Source organism: Loxodonta africana, chromosome 12 (assembly GCF_030014295.1).
Source record: "Loxodonta africana isolate mLoxAfr1 chromosome 12, mLoxAfr1.hap2, whole genome shotgun sequence".
In the NCBI taxonomy this organism is placed as follows: Eukaryota; Metazoa; Chordata; class Mammalia; order Proboscidea; family Elephantidae; genus Loxodonta; species Loxodonta africana.
Genome location: NC_087353.1, coordinates 55899990 through 55922319, shown reverse-complemented (window position 1 = coordinate 55922319; position 22330 = coordinate 55899990). Strand labels below are relative to the sequence as shown.

At 49.6% G+C, this 22330-nt stretch overlaps 1 protein-coding gene across 1 annotated transcript in view; it reads right to left on the bottom strand.

Annotated features, from left to right (window-relative positions):
- Positions 1-1241: 1241 nt before the first annotated feature.
- The window catches only part of KCTD5 (potassium channel tetramerization domain containing 5), a 28422-nt gene continuing 7333 nt past the window's right edge, over positions 1242-22330 (bottom strand). The window contains exons 2-6 of the mRNA XM_003417760.4: positions 21818-21926; positions 21226-21317; positions 8767-8862; positions 7197-7322; positions 1242-4081 (exon numbers count right to left, since the gene is read on the bottom strand). Of these exons, the coding sequence (XP_003417808.1) occupies positions 4052-4081; positions 7197-7322; positions 8767-8862; positions 21226-21317; positions 21818-21926 (453 nt within the window). The 3' untranslated portion in view covers positions 1242-4051. The remainder of the gene's footprint in view (positions 4082-7196; positions 7323-8766; positions 8863-21225; positions 21318-21817; positions 21927-22330) is intronic.

Here is a 22330-nt window from a genome sequence, read left to right as displayed (position 1 = left end):
ACCTGCACACTCCGGCCTTGCCCGCAACCCGGCCCCGCTCGATGTGGCCTGTGTCTTAGCCGGGTGAGGACTGCCCACGGGTGTTCTTCTGCAGCCAGATGGGCAGCACCCCCTACTCATGCAGGCCCATTCCTGAAAGCAGGGAGCTTCTGCTGCATGTGGCAGACTGTCCAGCAGCATGCACACACACCCATGCACACGCTCACCTGGGTACACGTACACCTGTGCACATACACACGTATGCATGCCTATGAACACACCCATGCAATGCTCACCTATGTACACACATGCACTCACCTGCACACACCCATGCATACTCACCTGCATGCACACCCTTCCACACACACATGCCCATGCACACACACACCCATAAACACCTATGCACACATGCATGTACACACAGGCACAGTTGCCCGCCACAGTGCTGGGAGGCACTGGCACTGGCTATTTAGGGAAGGAATCAATAACCACTTGGCGAGCACCTGCTGTGACCTAGCCCTGGGGACGGAGTGGAACAAACAAGTGCACCTCCCTCATGTCCCCTCTGCTGAGAGGCAGGAAGGATGCGCCACCCCCCACTGGCCGCGCAGTGGCCCTCTCTGGGTGTTTGCAGAGCTCCTTGAGACCAGGGACAGGGTGACCCCGGTCCTGGGGCTCCAGGTGCTCAGCATCCCATGGGGGAAGCAGGTGCAGTGTGGCCCCAGCAAATGGGGGACCGGCTGAGAGTCCTGGAGGGTAGGCTCTGAGGAAAAGCTCTGGGCCATCTGGCTGAGCTGACCCAGGCCCCAGTCTTGGAGAGGATGCTGTGGACCCTGGGTAGTACAGCAGCCCTTTTGTAGCGCCTAAGGGAAGGGAACCGTGTTAGTGGGGAGACCTGGGGTGAAGCCTGCCTGCCACTGGGTCAAGGACTAGTGTCTGCTCTTTGGGGCTCATCACCCCATCTGCCCCTCTAGGCTGCTGTCCCTGGCCCCCACCACCCTCCTCATCCTCCTGCCTCTACTAGAGTGGAGCGTAGAGCTGAAAGGACCGGGGGCTGTGGCCAGGTGTGCAGACCCCAGAGGGACAGTGCACACCCAGCTTCTGCATCCCTAGTGCCTGCCGCTGGGAGGGTGAGTCAGGCTGTGCAAGACAGTGACCAGCATGTGGCCAGGCACCGCTCACAGCTACCATCTGCTGAACTGCCACCGAGGCCCACGGCAGACATCCGCAGGAATGGAGAACGCCCTGGCCCAGACCAAGTGTTTTAGGGGAGAACAGGTTTATTTGTGGTTGACAGTCCAGAGAAGCTTAACGTCACAAGTACTTGAAAGAAGCACCACAGACCTGCAAGGCTTGTTCTTGAGATGTCATTTGCCCTCTCCTGGGGTGGGGGCCTCTGATGGGAGCAGCAGCCTCAGTGATGGGCAGGGGAGCTCGCAGGGCCCTCCAGCTGCAGTGACTTCTCTGGAGAACAGACTGGCTCAGACTGGAGGTGCAGGCTGGGGCAGACAACATGGCCCTCTCCAGGCCAGCCATGGCCTTCAACAACGGGGAGGATGGAAGGTGCAGGAAGCAAGGGGCTGAGGAGCGGCGGTGCCGGCCCCAGGCGGTGCCTGGAACGTTGCAGGCATGAACTCACAGGAGTCCCAGTGCTGAGCACCCACAAGCTGACTTCCCCCCAGGCCCTGTCACTGCCCCTCCCCTTAGGGCTGGCAAGCTGGGCCAAGCTTGAGGGCCCTGGAGTGGCGGGCACCTTCCTTGCCCAGAGGCCGTGAGAACAGCGAGGACAGAATGATCCAGGTCCCTGTCAATCCTGCACATAGGCAAAGGTGCTCAGGGCTCCCCCGGGATGCCCCAGGCACTGAGGGCAGTGCAGGTTTCTGCGGGTGTCCGGCGAGCAGCAAATGGCAGGTCAGGGCTGTTCAGAAAGCCAACTCCACAGAGCAGAATCTGGGTTCCCTCCCCGCGGGCGGGCAGGACGCAGAGCGCGGGGTGGCCTGCAGACACCAACCAAGCTGGAGCTCCAGCACGCTGGGGCCAGAGACATCGCGGGGCCTCCTGGAGCCACAGTGCTCTGGGGACATGGACCCAGCTGCAGCTGCCAGGTCCAGACACCTGTGCAGAGTGGTCACCAGGGAGAGCCAGAGCAGCTGCCCAAGGGCCAGACCCCAGATGTGTGGACAAAGAGAACTGGAGGTCTTGGCACTTAAAAAGTCACTCCGATGAGGGTGCTCATCCCCTGGATGAGTTGACACTGACCAGGAGGTCAGCAAGGTGGCTGGGCTGACCTGGCTGAGCTGGGAGCTGCCAGCTCTCAAGCTTGACAGCAGACAGACCCACGGACGGATGGATGGACATGCAGACACTGCCAACTCGCCCAGCAGAAACCTGGTGCGCTCCGTGGCAGGTGGAGGAGCAGCACAGGGGCCGCCACAGGCTGTTCCTGTGGCCTCTTGGTGTAGTTTACGACACTAACAGCTGTTATGCTCATTCATAAATACGCAACTTTATTTGCTATTTTCAGGGGGAACTTAGGCATTAAACTGTAAGCTGATAAAACGTGGACACCTAAAAAAGTATAAAAGTATAAATATCCCCTTGGAATAAATTTTAGCGGATTAAGTCTTAACATCTTTAAATTAAAAAACCACAAACCTATCTATCATGTCAAGGTCGTAAGTCAAGTGCTGCCAAATGGCCAGCAGCTCCCTACAGAGCCCGCCCCCTTGCCAAGAAAAGGGCCACCTCCCCCCTGGGCTCCGCTGAGTTGGCGCAGTCAGTGACAGCTACAAATCCGCTTTATAGAAAGGTTCCATATAAACCATTTAAGCCAAGCACGTAAAAACGTACGATAGACTGTACAAAAAGAAGGAGGTAAGTCTAGATGCTGGAGAACTCAGTTAGCCAGATTATTGGCAAAGGAGAAGAGGGCAGGGGCAAGAAGTCTCCACAAGTATTTGAAACTAGAGGGTGTCAGAGCCTCTGACCTACGAATCAGCAGCCCCAGTGGTCAGTGTGCACAGCTGCCTGGGACAGCCAGGGCTTGAGAAGCAGAATCTGCCTAGCCCACCACGTCCTTCCACCTCTGATGCCCGCCGCCGGTGCAGTAAACTTGGAGCGTGCTAACGGCTGTCGGTGGCAGGGTCCCAGCAGCTCGTGGCTCGCCAAGTGAGTCGAGCCTGTGCAGGCAGCGTGTGTCTCAAACGTCCCAAAACATGAGAGAACTGCATAGTTAGACAAAGGAAACGAGAGCAGGCAAGAAAGACAGACACATGTGATGTGTGTAAACACCCAGAACTTTCCAAGGAATCCAGGGCTTCTACCGAGGAGCCTCCCCTGCCCGACACCATAACAGGCACAACAAAGGCACCCACAGAAGCAGCATCACATGAGCCCGTTTATGGGATGAGGCAAACCTTGACTCTCCTTAAGCTAGTGGACAGGACCGACCTAGAGTGCAGCCGTACTTACAGGCATTTCTAAAAAGTAAAACGCCTGGCCATCTACCACACTAGGAAGAACGGACGGTTCTCTTGCCTGGAAAATACAAAGTGAGCCGCCACGGCTCATCCATGCAGCTGTGCCGGAAGCATGGCTGAGAGGAAAACCCACCACCAGAGGCAGAGGCAGGAGCAGGAGATGCAAGGCCGCGTCAGTCAGGTGCCTCTGGCCCATCGATCCTCAGTCCACAGGAGCATAAAGACGTGGCAGAAAGGCGCCCAGGATGCCCAGATTCAGGCGTCCCATAGCAGATGGGCAACCAGCTACTTTCTGTGGGGGCACACTGCTCTTTAGGGACTGTTTAAGTAGCACCAAGAATGCTGTTCTTTAAGTGATCTTCAATGATTAAAAAAAGAGTCACTCCCTACGGGTCAGTCGCGTCTGGCAGGTCCTGGGTGGCCTTGATGCCCAGTCTGCCAGCCTCAACCCAACCTGTCCTCACTACCCCTCAGACCTGCTCTCTAGAGAGAATTGTCACAAGCAGGTTCCTCCTCATGGCCAGGCTCCCTCGGTGTGGCAGCCAGCTGCATCTTGGGAAAATTAAAAAGTTTTTCAGCTGTCAATACTGTCTTCACATCCTTGAGCCTCGCTCTTGCAAAATCTGAAAAAGACCAAGTACAGAGAGTGAAGCGGGGGCCTGGGCAGAAGCGGCAGCACGTCCCTTACAGCCGACATCCAGGCTCAGGCCGCTGCACACAGCCACACCCGCCACCTGGGACCTCAAGGCCCCTGGGCTTCCTTGAGACCTCGAGGCTCAGGCGCCTGAGACAGGGCACTGCCCTTGAGGTGGGATGGCCCACTGGGACCCACTGACTTCCCACCACGCCAGCCTGCAAGCCCCTCCAGGGCAACCGTCCCCTACTCCCTTCTCCAGGAAAACCCAAGCAGCAGCACCCACCCACCCTCAGGAAGGGTGTGGGCGGCTTTGGGAAGGAGCCAGCAGACCGGGGCCCTCCTCTCAGGCACCCCAACCTGCTCAGAAGGACCTCCTCCTTTCCTCCCTCCCTCCCTCCACACCAGCCACTGGCCAGCACTGCCCCCTGCCCCCGACCTGCTCTTACTGTGGCCACTCAGTTCACTGACACACCACCTGACCAGGCACAGCAAAGATCCCTTGTCCTGCACCCCACCAGCCTGCCACACTGTCCTGTCCAGAGGCCTGTCCCCTGTGTCCCCACGGCCTGAGTCTCGAGTGCACCAGGCCTGTGTGCCCGAAGAGCACCCCACGTGCAGGCAGGAGGTCTGGTAGGCTCCAATCCTGCGGGGCTTTGTCCTGGGGGCTGCTCTCACAGCTAGTCCTGTACCCCCATAGCCCCCTCACTGCCCAGACCCCCCTGAGATAGGGCACGTTGGACGGCAGGCTTTCCATAAATAACTGGGGGTGGAGGCATGTGAGCCAGTCGAGCCCGCAGCGTGGTGAGCAAGCTGTCGATGCAAAGACACCCCAGACCTGGAGGCTTCAAGTAAGAGACAGGAAGAAAGGCAGATGGTTGGTAGTTTATGCTGAAATGAAACTCTGCTTGTGTTGGGCTCATGTTATTGGCAAAGAGTTTCACCTGCTCCCGTTTATTTTTAAAGCGGCAACTAGAAACTGCACGCTGCTGCCGTGCAGCACACGGTTTCCACAGAACAGTGCTGGTCTAACCCTGGGCTCAGCCAGCTTCTCTCCAAGGGCCAGGAGGCAAAACCGAGGGCGTCACTAGGCACTTGGCCATTAAAACCACACGCACGCACACTCAGCCTGCAGCTGGACAGAGCCAGGCAGTGACGGCGCCAGGTCCACCAACCCCTGGTGCGCCCACGTGCTGCTGGGTGCCATGACTCAGGCCCATGGCTGGCATATGCCTGCCCCAGGCTCTCCTGCATACCGAGCACTAGGCAGGGCAGTGGGTGAGACTCCCACCCTGTGGGCCCAGTGGGAGCAAGGTGCCACCAGAATGATATTCTCCCCGGGAGGGCATGGGCCACAATTTCCCTATCCGTGACATGAGGTTGCAGGCCTGGGAGCGGCCCCTGTCGCCCCTCTAACACACTGTGTCGCCTATTTTAGCTGGTTCCACCAGGCCCTGCTGTATGCTGCCTGCAGCCCTGGGCACGGGGCGGGCGGGAGTGGCGGGGCATTGCTGTTTACAGGCCCGGGCATGGGGGGCTGGAAGGGAGTGAAATCTCCATCATAGGTAGCTGGACAGAGACCCAGAGACCACTGCAGCACAGTGAGTCCCTCTGCTCTGGGGATGCTGTGAGAAGGACACCCCCCCCAGGAACAGAGTGCACTCACAACCAGGTGGCTCCTATTGCAATCTACAAGGTGAGCACCTCGGACAGTGGGGAGATCTCTGCCAACTATAGGCGCTATGGTGGGCAGGGCCAGCAGGTGCGGGTCAAGAAAGACAACAAAAGAGTATGGGAGGTCTCAGACTGCAGTCTCACCATGACCTTCACGCTAGTTGGGCTCATCGCCACAGGGACCTGGCTCCTCCTTGCTCTGGCTGCAGCGGCAGTGGGAGGAGAGAAGCTTGGTCAGTGAGAGGTGGATGGGAGGCAGGGGGAAGAACCAGCCACACAGGGTCTCAGCCCATGGAGGCAGCAATGAGGCACACACGGGGTGGACAAGAACCCAGGCAGGGGTGCTCTGGAGCAGGTGGGCCCAGCTCCATGGCACAGATCCCCCTCTGCTCATGGGTGCAGATCACACTGGAGAAGGGGCGCAGGGTCCCCGCACCCACTGTCCCTTAGTTCCAGCCTTTCCTCAAAGGCACCTCCCTGGCCAGGACCCCTCTAGGCATGTGAATTTCTGGGTTGTTACCACCCAGCCCCATACCTAGAAAGTCTGACACCCCGTCTCCCACCATTTCTGATGTGAGGCAGGGAGTGCTAGCCCATTCACACCCAGAGGCACAGCACCAGGCAGTGGCCATGGGAGCTGTGACCACGGAGCAATGACCAGACTCCAGAGGGAGACCTGGAGGGCTGGCAGGGTTGCTTCTAGCAGGGGTGATGGCCACAGGAGCAGACATGTGGTGGCCAGAGGCCACGCAGGCCACTGCCCTGGCTCTTGCCGTCAGTTAAAAGTTCCACATGGCTGACTGCTTCTTGAATGTTCTTTGGCAATACCCGGAGCCTTTACCTGGGCTGCGCCCCAAACTGGCCCCTGCAGAACCCCACTCTACCTCTCACTCTGCCAAGGACCCCCAGCCTTGACGGTGGGCCACAGGAATCTGTCACTCCTGGGACAGCTGCTGCCCCCAGCCCTGCCAATTCCCCGTCCTTCACCCTGAGGTACCTAGCATCCTCAGGATGCAAACTCCACAGGGACTGGACAAGGCCCTCTCCGTGGGTCCAGAAGTCACAGACGCTGCAGGTGACCCTCCTTCTACGAAGCCCCCCACAAGCACGCAGACGAGACCGAGAGGGCTGCTTACATGGAGGCTCAAGCCCCCTCATACCAAGGCTGCCCCTGGGAACAAGGACCTGCGTTGCCCGAAAAAGCAGAGGCTTCACTGCCTGGCCCCACAGCCTCACTGTGTCCTCGAACCAGGGACCCTTGCTGACAAGTGAGGCCAGTTACAGGACAACAAGGCCAAGAAATATCACGACAACCCCAGGCAGCTGCGTGTCACAGCTCAGCTAGAGCAGAGGAAAATGAGCCCCTCACCTGGCCAGCAGACAGCCTCACCCTATGGATACCCCTGGAAGACTACAGCCACCACACCCACCTTGGCTTTCTCACTGGGCTCGCTGGCCATGCCGTACGGCATGTTGTGCAGTTCCTTGGAGACGACACAGAGGAACTCGGCCTGGTCCTCGTTCCCGTAGTTGTAAGAGGAACCAATGCTGACCAGCTAGAAGGAAGGGACAGGCTGCATTATGTCCTCAGGGCAAAGCCCGCCAGCTGACCACCCCAAGCCCACAAAGCCCGTCAGCCACCCACCCCAGATCCACACAGCCTGCCGGCCGGCCGCCTACCCCACACAACCTACCACCCACCCACCCCAGACCCACGCAGCCCACCCACCCCAAGCCCATGCAGCCTGGCGGCCACACACCCTAAACACACATAGCCCACCAGCTGCCCACCTGAGGCACTAACACCAGTGCAGGACATGGCTTGGACATCAGTTTGGGGAGCACCACGGCCTCCACAACCCATAGAGGGACACCGTGCCCAAGACAAGGGTTGGCCTCTGCAAAGGCTCTCAATGAACTTGCGGGAACAGACTCCCAAAATGTCCACATGCACATCTGTGTTCCACACGTACACACACGCTCATGCATGCACACATAACTACGATCCTGCGGCATGCTGGGACAGGCTCTCTTCTCCTCAGTGGACCCCCAACATTTCTCTGTCCAGTATCTTAACTGGCCCAAGGAGATGCTGACTAGGTTGGGGCAGGGGGAGCAAAGCAGTCAAGGGAGGAAGCGACAGAAGCTTCCTACTGGACGGTCCACATGTGTATATGCATTGCCCATGTGCCAGGCTGTGTGTGAGCTCCCAGGGGAAGGCAGGACCTGCAGACTGACCTTCAGTGACCTCGAGGACAGACCCCAGGGGAGTGGAAGGGGAGACAGGCAGGGTCTGGGCTGGCACTGGAGCCCAGCAGAAAAGAGTGAAGACAGGGCTGCCTAAGTTTGGGAGGTGGGCACAGGGAGTCATCTTCCCCCACTTCTCAGTCTGTGTCCAGCCATGGCCCAGCCCTGGACACACCACCTCCTATGGGTCACCCAGGCTCTGGCCTAGGGCCAGTTGCACCAGGGCTAAGAGCTGAAAAGTTCCTCTGGCCAGGTACCCCCACACAGCTACAAACACTTTCAAAATGCAAAATGAACCAAAGGAAACCACTAAAAGGTTAGAGGGGATGCTAATGGTGGAATTATGGAGCCAAAATGTGGCTAAAGGGCTGCTCACTCCAGGTCTCCCTGTGGGTTCCAGGTCGGGCAGCAGTGCACAAAGCAGGCCTACTCGAGGCGGCACTGAGGGAGGGGTTCGGCCACCTGAGGAAGCCTGCAGAACGGTAGGCAGCTTGACTGGGCCCCAGGTAGACAGACAAGATGGCAAGGGATAAGGGGCAGTCTGGGCCCTGCGTTTCCCAAAAGGCAGGCCTGAATGCAAACCAAGAGGGGTGCTGTCAGGCCAGTAACTAAGCAGGCACTGAGGCCATTGGGGCCAGTGCCTCACTGCTGGTCCCCAGGCCCGCCGCCTGCGGACATTGTGCCTTATCATGAGATGTACGGCACCAGCAGGGTAGATCACCAGCTGTCTCCAGGGCTTGGCCAGCTCCTCACCTGTTCAAACTTCCAGCCGTCAGACATGGTGGACACCATCTGCGTGAGTTCCTCCTCTTGGCACTGCAGCACGCGATACACGTGCTTCACTGGCACCTGCGTAAGGGCCAGGGTCAGTGGGCAGCTATCTCTGCACCCCCACCATGCCACCAGCTGCCTACACGGCCCAGAGCCAGGTGCGCGCCTCTCATCGCCAAGGCTCAGGTCAAATGCCCAAAGCAACCTGGACATGTCCACAAAAGCAAAATAAACAACCCATAGCAGCTGCCATTTTCTGCTTTCTCATGCACCTCCAAAAATATTTCTATTTCTAAATCCCAAAATAAAATGAGTCATCTTCCTGGAATCTGAGAGCACCAGTGACTGAGTATGAATGTGTGAGGACACCTGCTTTTGTTCTACACCAAGTATCAGGGTGAGTCCGTGGGGCAGTGCCACGGCCTTCCCACCCCCAGCTCCCCACGGGCCAGCGGGTGAGGGCCCTAGGCTGTATGGGTGCTGGTCTCCTACCCTGCCCACCTGGCTGCCGATCAGCAACTTGAAGTGGCTGGACCATTAGCCAATCTTTTTTCTTTTTTTTTAGTTTTTATTGCGCTTTAAGTGAAAGTTTACAAATCAAGTCAGTCTCTCACACAAAAACCCATATACACCTTGCTACACACTCCCAATTACTCTTCCCCTAATGAGACAGGCCCCCCTTCTTCCTCCTCTCTCTCTTTTCGTGTCCTTTTCACCAGCTTCTAACCCCCTCCACCCTCTCATCTCCCCTCTAGGCAGGAGATGCCAACATAGTCTCAAGTGTCCACCTGATCCAAGAAGCTCATTTCTCACCAGCATCCCTCTCCAATCCGTTGTCCAGTCCAATCCATGTCAGAATGGTTCCTGTCCTGGGCCAATACAAGGACTGAGGGCCATGACCACCGGGGTCCTTCTACTCTCAGTCAGACCATTAAGTCTGGTGTTATGAGAATTTGGAGTCTGCATCCCACTGCTCTCCTGCTCCCTCAGGGGTTCTCTGTCGCGTTCCCTGTCAGGGCAGTCATCGGTTGTAGCCGGGCAACATCTAGTTCTTCTGGTCTCAGGATAATGTAGTCTCTGGTTCATGTGGCCCTTTCTTGTCTCTTGGGCTTGTAATCACCTTGCGTCCTTGGTGTTCTTCATTCTCCTTTGATCCAGGTGGGTTGAGACCAATTGATACATCTTAGATGGCTGCTTGCTAGCGTTTAAAACCCCAGACGCCACTCTCAAAGTGAGATGCAAAATGTTTTCTTAATAGATTTTATTATGCCAATTGACTTAGATGTCCCCTGAAACCATGGTCCCCAGACCCCTGCCCCTGCTATGCTGGCCTTCAAAGCATTCAGTTTATTCAGGAAACTTCTTTGCTTTTGGTTTACTCCAATTGTACTGACCTCCCCTGTATTGTGTGCTGTCTTTCCCTTCACCTAAAGTAGTTCTTATCTACTATGTAATTAGTGAATACCCCTCTCGTAACCACAAAGGTATGTTTTCTTCTCAGTTTAAACTATTTCTCAAGTTCTTATATTAGTAGTCTTATACAATATTTGTCCTTTTGCAACTAATTTCACTCAGCATAATGCCTTCCAGGTTCCTCATTGTTATGAAATGTTTCAGATTCCTCACCGTTCTTTATCGATGTGTAGTATTCCACTGTGTGAATATACCATAATTTATTTACCCATTCATCCGTTGATGGGACACCTTGGTTGCTTCCATCTTTTTGCTATTGTAAACAGTGCTGCAATCAACATGGGTGTGCATGTATCTGTTTGTGTAAAGGCTTTTATTCCTCTAGGATATATTCCAAGGAGTGGGATTGCTGGATCGTATGGTAGTTCTATTTCTAGCTTTTTAAGGAAGTGCCAAATCGATTTCCAAAGTGGTTGTACCATTTCACATTCCCACCAGCAAGTGTTCCAATCTCTCCACAGCCTCTCCAACATTGATTATTTTGTGTTTTTTGGATTAATGCCAGCCTTGTTGGAGTGAGATGAAATCTCATTGCAGTTTTGACCTGCATTTCTCTAATGGCTAATGATCGTGAACATTTCCTCATATATCTGTTAGCTACCTGAATGTCTTCTTTAGTGAAGTGTGTATTCATATCTTTTGTCCATTTTTTAAATTGGGTTGTCTTTTTGCAGTTGAGTTTTTGCAGTATCATGTAGATTTTAGAGATCAGGCGCTGATCAGAAATGTCACAGCTAAAAGCGTTTTCCCAGTCTGTAAGTAGTCTTTTTACTCTTTGGGTGAAGTCTTTGGATGAGCATAGGTGTTTGATTTTTAGGAGCTCCCAGTTATCCAGTTTTTCTTCTACATTCTTTATAATGTTTTGTATACTGTTTATGCCATGTATTAGGGCTCCTAACGTCCCTATTTTTTCTTCCATGGTCTTTATCGTTTTAGATTTTATGTTTAGGTCTTTGATCCATTTTGAGTTAGTTTTTGTGCATGGAGTGAAGTATGGGTCTTGTTGCATTTTTTTTGCAGATGGATATCCAGTTATGCCAGCACCATTTGTTAAAAAGACTGTCTTTTCCTCATTTAACTGTTTTGGGGCCTTTGTCAAATATCAACTGCTCATATGTGGATGGATTTATGTCTGGATTCTCAATTCTGTTCCATTGATCTATGTATCTGTTGTTGCACCAATACCAGGCTGTTCTGACTGCTGTGGTGGTATAATAGGTTCTAAAATCAGGTAGAGTAAGGCCTCCCACTTTGTTCTTCTTTTTCAGTAATGCCTTATGTATCCAGGGCCTCTTTCCCTTCCATATGAAGTTGGTGATTTGTTTCTCCATCTCATTAAAGAATGTCGTTGGGATTTGGATCGGAATTGCATTACATGTATAAATTGCTTTTGGTAAAATAGACATTTTTATGTTAGGTCTTCCTATCCACGAGCAAGGTATGTTCTTCCACTTACCTAAGTCTCTTTTGGTTTCTTGCAGAAGTATATTGTAGTTTTCTTTTTTAAGTCTTTTACATCTCTGGTAAGATTAATTCCTAAGTATTTTATCTTCTTGGGGGCTGCTGTAAATGGCATTGATTTGGTGATTTCCTCTTTGATGTTCTTTTTGTTGGTGTAGAGGAATCCAACTGATTTTTGTATGTTTATCTTATATCCCATAGCCAGTCTTTTTAAAAGGCTCCAGGCCAGCTTGGGTCCCCAGAGGGAAAGCCCATTATGGGGGGCAGGAGGCAGGACGTGAAAGGATCTTAAGCGGACTGACTATGCTAAGGATGTGCGCCAGCAGCATAGTGTCCACTCAGCAGCCTTCCTCCAGAAGAGGAGGACTCGTGGGGGGGGGGGGTCAGCTGCTGCGCTTCCAATCGCAGAGCAGGTTGGGGACAGAGACTGGTGCTCAGACCCACCAGCGCTGCCCTCTATGGAGAGTGTCAGGCACAACCCACTTTTTTCTTTTTATTGCGCTTTAAGTGAAAGTTTACGAATGAAGTCAGTCTCTCATATAAAAATTCGTATGAACCTTACTATGTACTCCTACTTGCTCTGCCCCTAATGAGAGAGCGCACATCTTCTCTCCACCCTGTATTCCCCGTGTCCATTCAGCCACCTTCTCTTCCCCGCCTTCTTGTCTCCACACAGGAGCTGCCCACAGTCTCATGTATCTACTTGAGCCAAGAAGTTCACTCCTCACCAGTATCATTTTTTATCTTATAGTCCAGTCCAGTCCCTCTCTGAAGAGCCGGCTTTGGGAATGGTTCCAGTCTTGGGCTAACAGAAGGTCTGGAGACCATGGCCATCCGGGTTCTTCTAGTCTCCGTCCAACCGTTAAGTCTGATCTTTTTTTTTTTTTTTAATAATTTTTATTGTGCTTTAAGTGAAAGTTTACCAATCAAGTCAGTCTGTCATATATAAACTTATATACACCTTACTCCATACTCCCACTTACTCTCCCCCTAATGAGTCAGCCCGCTCCCTCCTTCCAGTCTCTCCTTTCGTGACAATTTTGCCAGTTTCTAACCCTCTCTACCCTCCTATCTCCCCTCCAGGCAGGAGATGCCAACACAGTCTCAAGTGTCCACCTGATACAAGTAGCTCACTCTTCGTCAGCATCTCTCTCCTACCCATTGTCCAGTCCCTTCCATGTCTGATGAGTTGTCTTTGGGAATGGTTCCTGTCCTGGGCCAAGAGAAGGTTTGGGGACCATGACCGCTGGGATTCCTCTAGTCTCAGTCAGACCATTAAGTCTAGTCTTTTTATGAGAATTTGGGGTCTGCATCCCACTGCTCTCCTGCTCCCTCAGGGGTTCTCTGTTGTGTTCCCTGTCAGGGCAGTCATTGGTTGTAGCCAGGCACCATCTAGTCCTTCTGGTCTCAGGCTGATGTAGTCTCTTATTTATGTGGCCCTTTCTATCTCCTGAGCCTGTAATTACCTTGTATCTTCGGTGTTCTTCATTCTCTTTTACTCCGGTGGGGGGGGGGGGGGATGAGAGCAATTGATGCATCTTAGATGGCCTCTTGCTAGCATTTAAGACCCCAGACACCACGCGACAAAATGGGATACAGAATGTCTTCTTAGTAGGGTTTATTATGCCAACGGACCTAGATGTCCCCTGAAACCACGGTCCTGAGACCCCTGCCCCTGCTACTCTGGGCTTCCAAGTGTTTGGTTTATCCAGAAAACTTCTTAGCTTTTGGTTTAGTCCAGTTGTGCTGACCTTTCCCGTACTGTATGCTGTCTTTCCCTTCACCTAAAATAGTTCTTGTCTACTATCTAATTAGTGAATACCCCTCTCCCTCCCCACCCTTGTAACCATCAAAGAATATTTTCTTCTCTGTTTAAACTATTTCTTGGGTTCTTATAATAGTGGTCTCATACAATATTTGTCTTTTTGCACCTGAGTAATTCCACTCAGTATAATGCCTTCCAGATTCCTCTATGTTATGAAATGTTTCACGGATTCATCATTGTTTATTGATGCATAGTATTCCATTGTGTGAATATACCATGATTTATTTACCCATTCATCCGTTGATGGGCACCTTGGTTGCTTCTATCTTTTTGCTAGTGTAAACAGGGCTGCACTGAACATGGGTGTGCATATATCTGTTCAGGTAAAGGCTCTTATTTCTCTAGGATATATTCCGAGGAGTAGGACTGCTGGATCTTATGGTAGTTCTATCCTCTAGCTTTTTAAGGAAGTGCCAAATCGATTTCCAAAGTGGTTGGACCATTTTACATTCCCACCAGCAATGTGTAAGTGTTCCAGTCTCTCCACAACCTCTTCAACATTTATTATTTTGTGTTTTTTTGGATTAATGCCAGCCTTGTGGGCATGAGATGGTATCTCACTGTAGTTTTGATTTGCATCTATCTAATGGCTAATGATTGTGAGCATTTCCTCACGTATCTGTTAGCTGCCTGAAGGTCCTCTTTGGTGAAGCACCTGTTCATATCCTTTGCCCATTTTCTAACTGGGTTATTGGTCTTTTTGTAGTTGAGTTTTTGCAGCATCATGTAGATTTTAGAGATCACACACTGCTCGGAAATAGCTAAAAACTTTTTCCAGTCAGTAATCTTTTTACTCTTTTGGTAAATTCTTAGGATGAGCATAGGTGTTTGTTTTTTAGGCGCTTCCAGTTATCTAGCTTCTCTTCCAGTGTTTGTGCACTGTTAGTAATGTTTCGTATACTGTTTGTGCCATGTATTAGGGCTCCTAGCGTTGTCCCTATTTTTTCTTCCATGATCTTTATCATTTTAGATTTATATTTAGGTCTTTGATCCATTTTGAGTTAGTTTTTGTGCATGGTGTGAGCTATGGGTCTTGTTTCCTTTTTTTGCAGATGGATATCCAGTTACGCCAGCACCATTTGTTAAAGAGACTGTCTTCTCCATTTACCTGACTTCGGGCCTTGGGCCTTTGTCAAATATCAGCTGCTCATATGTGGATAGATGTATGTCTGGATTCTCAATTCTGTTCCATTGGTCTATGTATCTGTTGTTGTACCAGTACGAGGCTGTTTTGACTACTGTGGTGGTATAATAGGTTCTAAAATCAGGTAGAGTAAGGCCTCCCACTTTGTTCTTCTTTTTCAGTAATGCTTTACTTACCCAAGGCCTACTCCCCTTCCATATGAAGTTGGTGATTTATTTCTCCATCTTATTAAAAAATGTCATTGCAATTTGGAGAGGAATTGCATTATATCTATAGATTGCACTTGGCAGAAGAGACATTTTTACAATGTTGAGTCTTCTTATCCATGAGCAAAATATGTTTTTTCACTTATGTAGGTCTCTTTTGGAAACCCTGGTGGCATAGTGGTTACGTGCTACGGCTGCTAACCAAAGGGTCAGCAGTTTGAATCTGCCAGGCGCTCCTTGGAAACTCTATGGGGGCAGTTCTACTCTGTCCTATAGGGTCGCTATCAGCTGGAGTCGACTCAACGGCACTGGGTTTGGTTTTTTTTTTTTTTTTTTTTGGTTAGGTCTCTTTTGGTTTCTTGCATTAGTGTCTTGTAGTTTTCTTTGTATACGTCTTTTACATCTCTGGTAAGACTTATTCCTAAGTATTTTGTCTTCCTGGTGGCTACTTTAAATGGTATTGATTTGGTGAATTCCTCATCGAAATTCTCCTTGTGGATATAGAGGAATCCCACTGATTTTTTATGTTTATCTTGTATCCTGATACTCTGCTGAACTCTTCTATTAGTTTCAGTAGTTTTCTTGAGGATTCTTTAGGGTTTTCTGTGCATAAGATCATGTCATCTGCAAACAGAAATACTTTGACTTCTTCCTTACAAATCTGGATGCCCTTTATTTATCTAGCCTAATTGCTCTGGCTAGGACCTCCAGTACAATGCTGAATAAGGGTGGTGATAAACAGCATCCTTTTCTGGTTCCCATTCTCAAGGGGAATGCTTTCAGAATCCCTCCATTCAGGATGATGTTGGCTGTTGGCTTTGTATAAATGCCCTATCTTACGTTGCAGAATTCTCCTTCTATTCTTATTTTGTTGAGTTTTTTTTTAATCATGAATGGGTGCTGAACTTTGTCAAATGCCTTTTCTGCATCAATTGATGAGATCATGTGGTTCTTGCCTTTTATTTATATGATGGATTACGTTATTGTTTTTCTAATGTTGAACCATCCCTGCATACCTGGTATGAATCCCACTTGGTCAAAGTGAATTATTTTTTTGATATGTTGTTGAATTCTATTGGCTAGAATTTTGTTGTAGATTTTTGCATCTAAGTTCATGAGGGATATAGGTCTGTAACTTCCTTTTTTTGTGGTGTCTTTACCTGGTTTTGGTATCAGGGATATGCTGGTTTCATAGAATCGGTCTGGGAGTAGTCCATCCTTTTCTGTGCTCTAAAATACCTTTAGTAGTAGTGGTGTTAACTCTTCTCTGAAAGTTCGGTAGAACTCTGCAGTGAAGCCGTCTGGGCCAGTGTTTCTTTTTGTTGGGAGTTTCTTGATTACCTTTTCAATCTCTTGTTATGGGTCTATTTAGTTTTTCTAAGTTTTCAACAGGTATCTCTGTTTGTGTTAGTTGAGGTAGGTAGCGTATTTCTAAAAATTCACCCATTTCTTCTAGGTTTTCCAACTTGTTAGAGTACAATTTTTCACAGTAATCTGATATGACTCTTTTAATTCCATTTAGGTTTGTTGTGGTATCACCCACCTCATTTCTTATTCAGGTTATTTGCTCCCTCTCCTTTCTTCTGTCAGTTTGGCCAATGGTTTATCGATTTTGTTAATTTTTTCAAAAAATGAGCTTTTGGTCTTGTTAACTCTTTCAATTGTTTTTCTGTTCTCTATTTCATTGAATTCTGCTCTAATTTTTATTATTGGCTTTCTTCTGGTGTCTGAGGGTTTCTTTTGTTGCCCTCTATTTGTTGAAGTTGTAGGCGTAATTCTTTGATTTTGGCCCTTTCTTCTTTTTGTATCTATGCACTTATTGATATAAACTGACCTCTAAGCACTGCTTCCTCTGTGTCCCAGAGGCTCTGATAGGAAGTGTTTTCATTCTCATTGGATTCTATGAACTTCTTTATTTCATCTTCAGTGTCTTTTATAACCCAGTCTTTTTGAGCAGAGTATCGTTCAGTTTCCAAGTGTTTGATTTCTTTTGCGTTTTTTCTGTTATTGATTTATTTTATGGCCTTATGGTCAGAGAAGCTGCTTTGTAATATTTCAATGTTTTCAATACTGTTAAGGCTTGCTTTATGAACTAATATGTGGTCTATTCTAGAGAATGTTCCATGTGCGCTGGAAAAGAAATGACACTTGGTTGCTGTTGGGTGAAGTGTACTATATATGTCTATGAGGTCAAGTTGCTTGACTGCATTTAGATCTTCCGTGTCTTTATTGAGCTTCTTTCTGGATGTTCTGTCCTTCACCTAAAGTGGTGTGTTGAAGTCTCCTACTACTATCATGGACCTGTCTATCTCACTTTTCAATGCTGTTAGAGCGTGTTTCATGTATCTTGAAGCCCTAGTCACTGGGTGTTACAACCTCTTTGTATACTGTCCCTTTAATCATTACATAGCGTCCTTCCTCATCCTTTGTGGTGGATTTAACTTTAAAGACTATTCTGTCAGAAATTAATACTGCCACTTCTGTTCTTTTTTGATTGTTGTTTGCTTGATATATTTTTTTCCATCCTTTGAGTTTTAGTTTGTGTCTCTAAGTCTAAAGTGTCTCTTGTAGGAAGCATATAGATCGATCATGTTTTTTTTATCCATTCTGCCACTCTCTGTCTCTTTATTGGTGCATTTATTTCATTTACATTCAGTATAATTATGGATAGGTATTTTTTTTTTTTATGAGTTTAGTGCTGTCATTCTGAGGTCTTTTTTTGTGTGTTGTTGACAGTTTCCTTTTCCCACTTAATTTTCTGTGCTGAGTAGTTTATCTTCATATATTGTCTTTTCCTCTTATTTGTTATTGTTGGCTTTTTTTGCTGAGTCTTTATGTTTTTCTTGTATTTTATTTTGATGTGTAGGATTGTTACTTTTCTTTGTGGTTACCTTAATATTTATCCCTATTTTTCTATGTTTAAGCCTAACTTTTATTTTTTTATATCACCTTAACTTCCTCTCCGTATGAAGGATTGATGGCTACATGTTTTTAGTCCCTCTTTATTGTTTTAATGTTGTCATCTTTTACATAATGACATTACTGTTTCCCTGTTTTCAGCATTTTTTTTATCATGATATATTGTGATTTCCCTGTCTGGGTTGGTATCTGGTTGCTCTGTCCTGTGTTCCAGTCTGGGGTTGATATTTGATATTATTGATTTTCTAACTAGAGAACTCCCTTTAGTATTTCTTGTAGTTTGGGTTTGGTTTTTACAAATTCCCTAAACTTCTATCTGGGAATGTCCTAATTTCACCTCCATATTTGAGACACAGTTTTGCTGGATATATGATTCTTGGCTGGCAATTTTTTTCCTTCAATGTTTTTTATAAGTCATCCCATTGCCCTCTTGCCTTCATGGTTTCTGCCAAGTAGTCTGAGCTTATTCTTATTGACTCTCCTTTGTAGGTGACTTTTTGTTTACCCCTCTCTACGTGCTCTTAAAATTCTCTATCTTTGGTTTTTGGCATTTGATTATGTCTTGAAGACTTTCTTTTGAGATCTACTGTATATGGGGTTCGATGAGCATCTTGGATAGGTATCTTCTCATCTTTTATGATATCACGGAAGTTTTCTGCCAACAAATCTTCAACAATTCTCTATTTTCTGCTATCCCTCCCTGTTCTGGTACTCCAATTGCTTGCACGTTATTTCTCTTGATAGAGTCCCACATGGTTCTTAGGAATTCTTCATTTTTTTAAGTTGTTTTACCTAATTTTTCTTCAAATATATTGGTGCCAAGTGTTTTATCTTCAATCTCACTAATTCTTCCTTCCATTTCCTCAATTCTGCTTCTCTGACTTTCTACTGAGTTGTCTAAGTCTGTAATTTTATTGTTAATCTTCTGAATTTCTGATTGCTGTCTCTCTATGGATCCTTGCAGCCTATTAAATTTTTCATTATGTTCTTGAGTAATCTTTTTACTTTCTTCAACTGCTGTATCTCTGTGTTCCTTGTCTTGTTCTGCATTTTGCTTAATCTCCTTCCTGATCTCTTGAAGAGTTGTGTATATTCATCTTTTGTATTCTACATCTGATAATTCCAAGAAGACATCTTTATCCAAAATATTCCCTGACTCTGTTTTGAGAGCTTGTTGACGTGATCATGGTCTGCTTCTTTATGTGATTTGCTACTGACTGTTGTCTCCAAGCCATTAATAAGTTACTGTATTTATTTTATGTTTGCTTACTGTGGAAACCCTGGTTGCATAGTAGTTAGGTGCTACAGCTGCTAACCAGAAGGTCTGCAGTTTGAATCCACCAGGTGCTCCCTGGAAACTCTATGAGCAGTTCTACTCTGTCCTATAGCATCGCTATGAGTCGAAATCGACCTGACGGCAATGGGTTTGGTTTTTTGCTTACTGTATCCTAGCTTCTTGCTTTGTTTTGTTTTCATATGCCCAATTAGGCTGCGTGAGTGAGCTAGCTTGACTATTTTCACCTTTGAAGCTCTAACGTCCTGTCACCAGATAGCTAGAGCTGTTATCAGGTATTTGAGCGTAGGAGTCCATTCACTTTTCTTGTATGGATTCAGCTCAGGTATACAGGTAGGCGGTCATCAAGTGTGTGGTACAGGCTCTGTCCTAGAGGTTTAGACGGGCAGGAATGATTGGTGTAGACACAGGTATCTGATTGCAGCAGGGGGTCATGCTCTGAACAAGGCAGGGGGCTGACAACCACCCCCCGACCCCGGTGTCTGTGAGGAAAGCACGTCCCTGGTCCCTAGAGCACACAGGTGGGTGGGTTCTGTAGCTGGACCATGGGCAGCCAGTGCTTTTGGCTATAAGGCCTGGGAAGCACCCCTTATCATTGGACTACTGTCACAGGTGGCTAGGTGACGTGGGTGAAGCCATCAGTCTTAAGGCCCCTGGTATGAGTAGATGAGGACCCTGTTTCATAGGCAAAGCAGTGTCAAACATCAGAACCCCACCTCTCCACTACACAGCTGAAACAGCTGAAGTCAGATCTCAAGCACATGCGCACCATTGCAGTCTGCCAACAAGGGCCTAATCTCCTGAAATGGGCCCACACAGGTCCATGCAGGGGTGAAAGGTATTCAAAGTCTGCATACTGTTTGTGCCTGGGCAGGAGCCTCTTCTGTCCTGAGCTCCCCAGCTTAGTGGAGCTGGCAGATTATCTTTTCCCCCAGTTGTTAATTTATTCCTTCCCCAAGGCTGGAAGAATGGCTCAGGGTGTGCAGCAGGACCTATCCCAGGCCCAGGGAAATCAACAGCCACTGAAGCTGGGTTGGGGGCATGGTAAAATAAATGCAAATACTTCGCTTTTGCCAAGAGCGTTGTTCTTCTCTGGTTCCAGGGGTGAGAGTTGTCTGTGCAGCTCACTGTCTCTCCCTGAGGAAATCATGTCTTGAAGGCTACCACCAGCCCCACCACAGAAGCTCCAGGGGATTGTGCCTAGGAGGCGCTGGTTCCTGCTGAGTCAGGTCCGGCAACTCCTCACCACTTCTGAACTGTCCGTCCCTCTCACTGCGGCTCAGTCTGATTTCCTAACTTTGCCCTCGATGTTCAGGGCTCCTAGCTTGACATATACATAATCGTTTCACTTGTTTTTCAGGTCTTTGTTGTAAGAAGGATCACTAGAAACATCTAACTACTCCACCATCTTGGCCCCAATTCCCACAGGCAACTTCTAACAGTGCCAGCCCGTGGCAGCCATGGATGGGCAAGTGAGGATCTGCTTCACCAGGGCACACATCACACAGGAAGCATCAACCCCACCCTCTTGCCCAGTAAACGATGAGGTTCTCCTCATGGCAGCAGAGACCCACAGGCCCTTCTGCCCCAGCGCCGGCCTCATCACCAGCTCCCCTACTCTCCCATCCCAGCCATACTGGTCCCTGCTGGCCACCAGCGTGGCTGAGTCTGCTCCCACCCCAGGCCCTTCACACCTGCCACTTCCCCTGATGCCCCCACCAATGCAGGCCACACTGCTCTCCCCACCGCCCCAGCTCCTCCTGGGCCTTCCTTTCCTCCAAGGCTGTTCTCACGCCATGATGTCCACGGGGTGTGGGCCCGAGGGCAGGGCCAGGCCTGTTTGGCTCGGTGGGCCTTGAAGAGGCCTGGGCACAGAACTGGACAGAGGTGCCCTTCATGCTGACCCTCAGCACCAGTGGGCACCAGGCCAGCCCCCTATGGAGGGAGCAGCCTTGAGGGACAGCTGGAGGGTGGGCTGCCAGGTGGGCACGAGCCACTACGGAGGAGAAAGGGGCCAGGGCAAAGTCCACCTCCATCCAGAGCCTCCCTTGGAGGTGAGGCTGAGTCCTGCCCACATGCCTCGCCCCGGAAGCTTCCGGCACATGAGTCACTCACTCACCTGTGATGTTTTGCTATCTCGTTCTCTAATTCTGTCCTTTACAAGTTTTATTAGCGAGGTGATATTGTAAAACTCCGCTTCTTCCAACACTCCTGGAAGAGAGGAAAATAACCGTCACCCCCACCAAATCAGAGGAGGAGGGCAGGTCAGGCGGCGGGCAAGCACTTACTGACTGATACCCAGGAAACAGGGTCCTCTGACGGAATGGCAGCCAGTGTGCCGGTTACCTCAAGAGGTCTCCCAGGGGAGGAGCCCCCACCAGCACGTAACCAGGCACGTGGGAGAAGAGTGCGCATCAGCCGTGGCCCTCAGTGCCCCCTGCTACAAAGGATCCTGACCCACTGTTTGGGTCTGAAGAGCCACTGTCTCCTGGAGGAGGGAGGGAAGGGGATCTAAGCAGCCCTCGCACCTCCCCAAGAATGAAGGCCTATGTCTTTGAAGCAGGAGACCACTGTCCGTGCAGGAAATGTGGCGCAGGGTGACCCCTTAGGACCCTGTGCCCGCTGCCCAAGGAAGTCCAGGCAACCAGGGTCTGATGCCAGGACCCTGCCCCAGAAAGGAACTCTCCAGAGCGCAGTTATTGTTCACTTACCTTCCTCAGCGAGGTCCTTGTTAATCACCAACTTCCCGTGTCGCAAATAGTTGAGCACGGGCCCAAAATAGGTGGGGTCTCTGTCTATCAAGTAGGCACCAGTTTCATCCTACAAAGAACAGAGCTCCAGCAGCATTAGACCAGGGAGAAGCAAGGTTCTGCAGCTGACCACAACCGCGCCCCACTCACGGGGGCTGGCTGCATCTGAGCCACCTGTGTCTCTTGGGTCTGTGACCACAGCAGCGCTCTCGGCCCAGGAGGGAGTCCACCACCATGCTGAAGCTCTGGCCACAGCAGCCTCAGCCCCCTAAACCTGTCGCTGCATCAGGTCTGAGCCAAGTTCAAGCTGTTTTGTGTTGAGACAACCTGGGCTGTAGAGCCTCTAGAAGTCAGAGACAGGAAGACTCAGGCAGCAGCAGCCCCCACCCCAAGTGTGAGAACGGAGCGGGGAAGGGGTTCTCATTAAATACTCAAGTCCTAAGTCCAGCATTCCCTTTCTTTTAAATGTCTTTA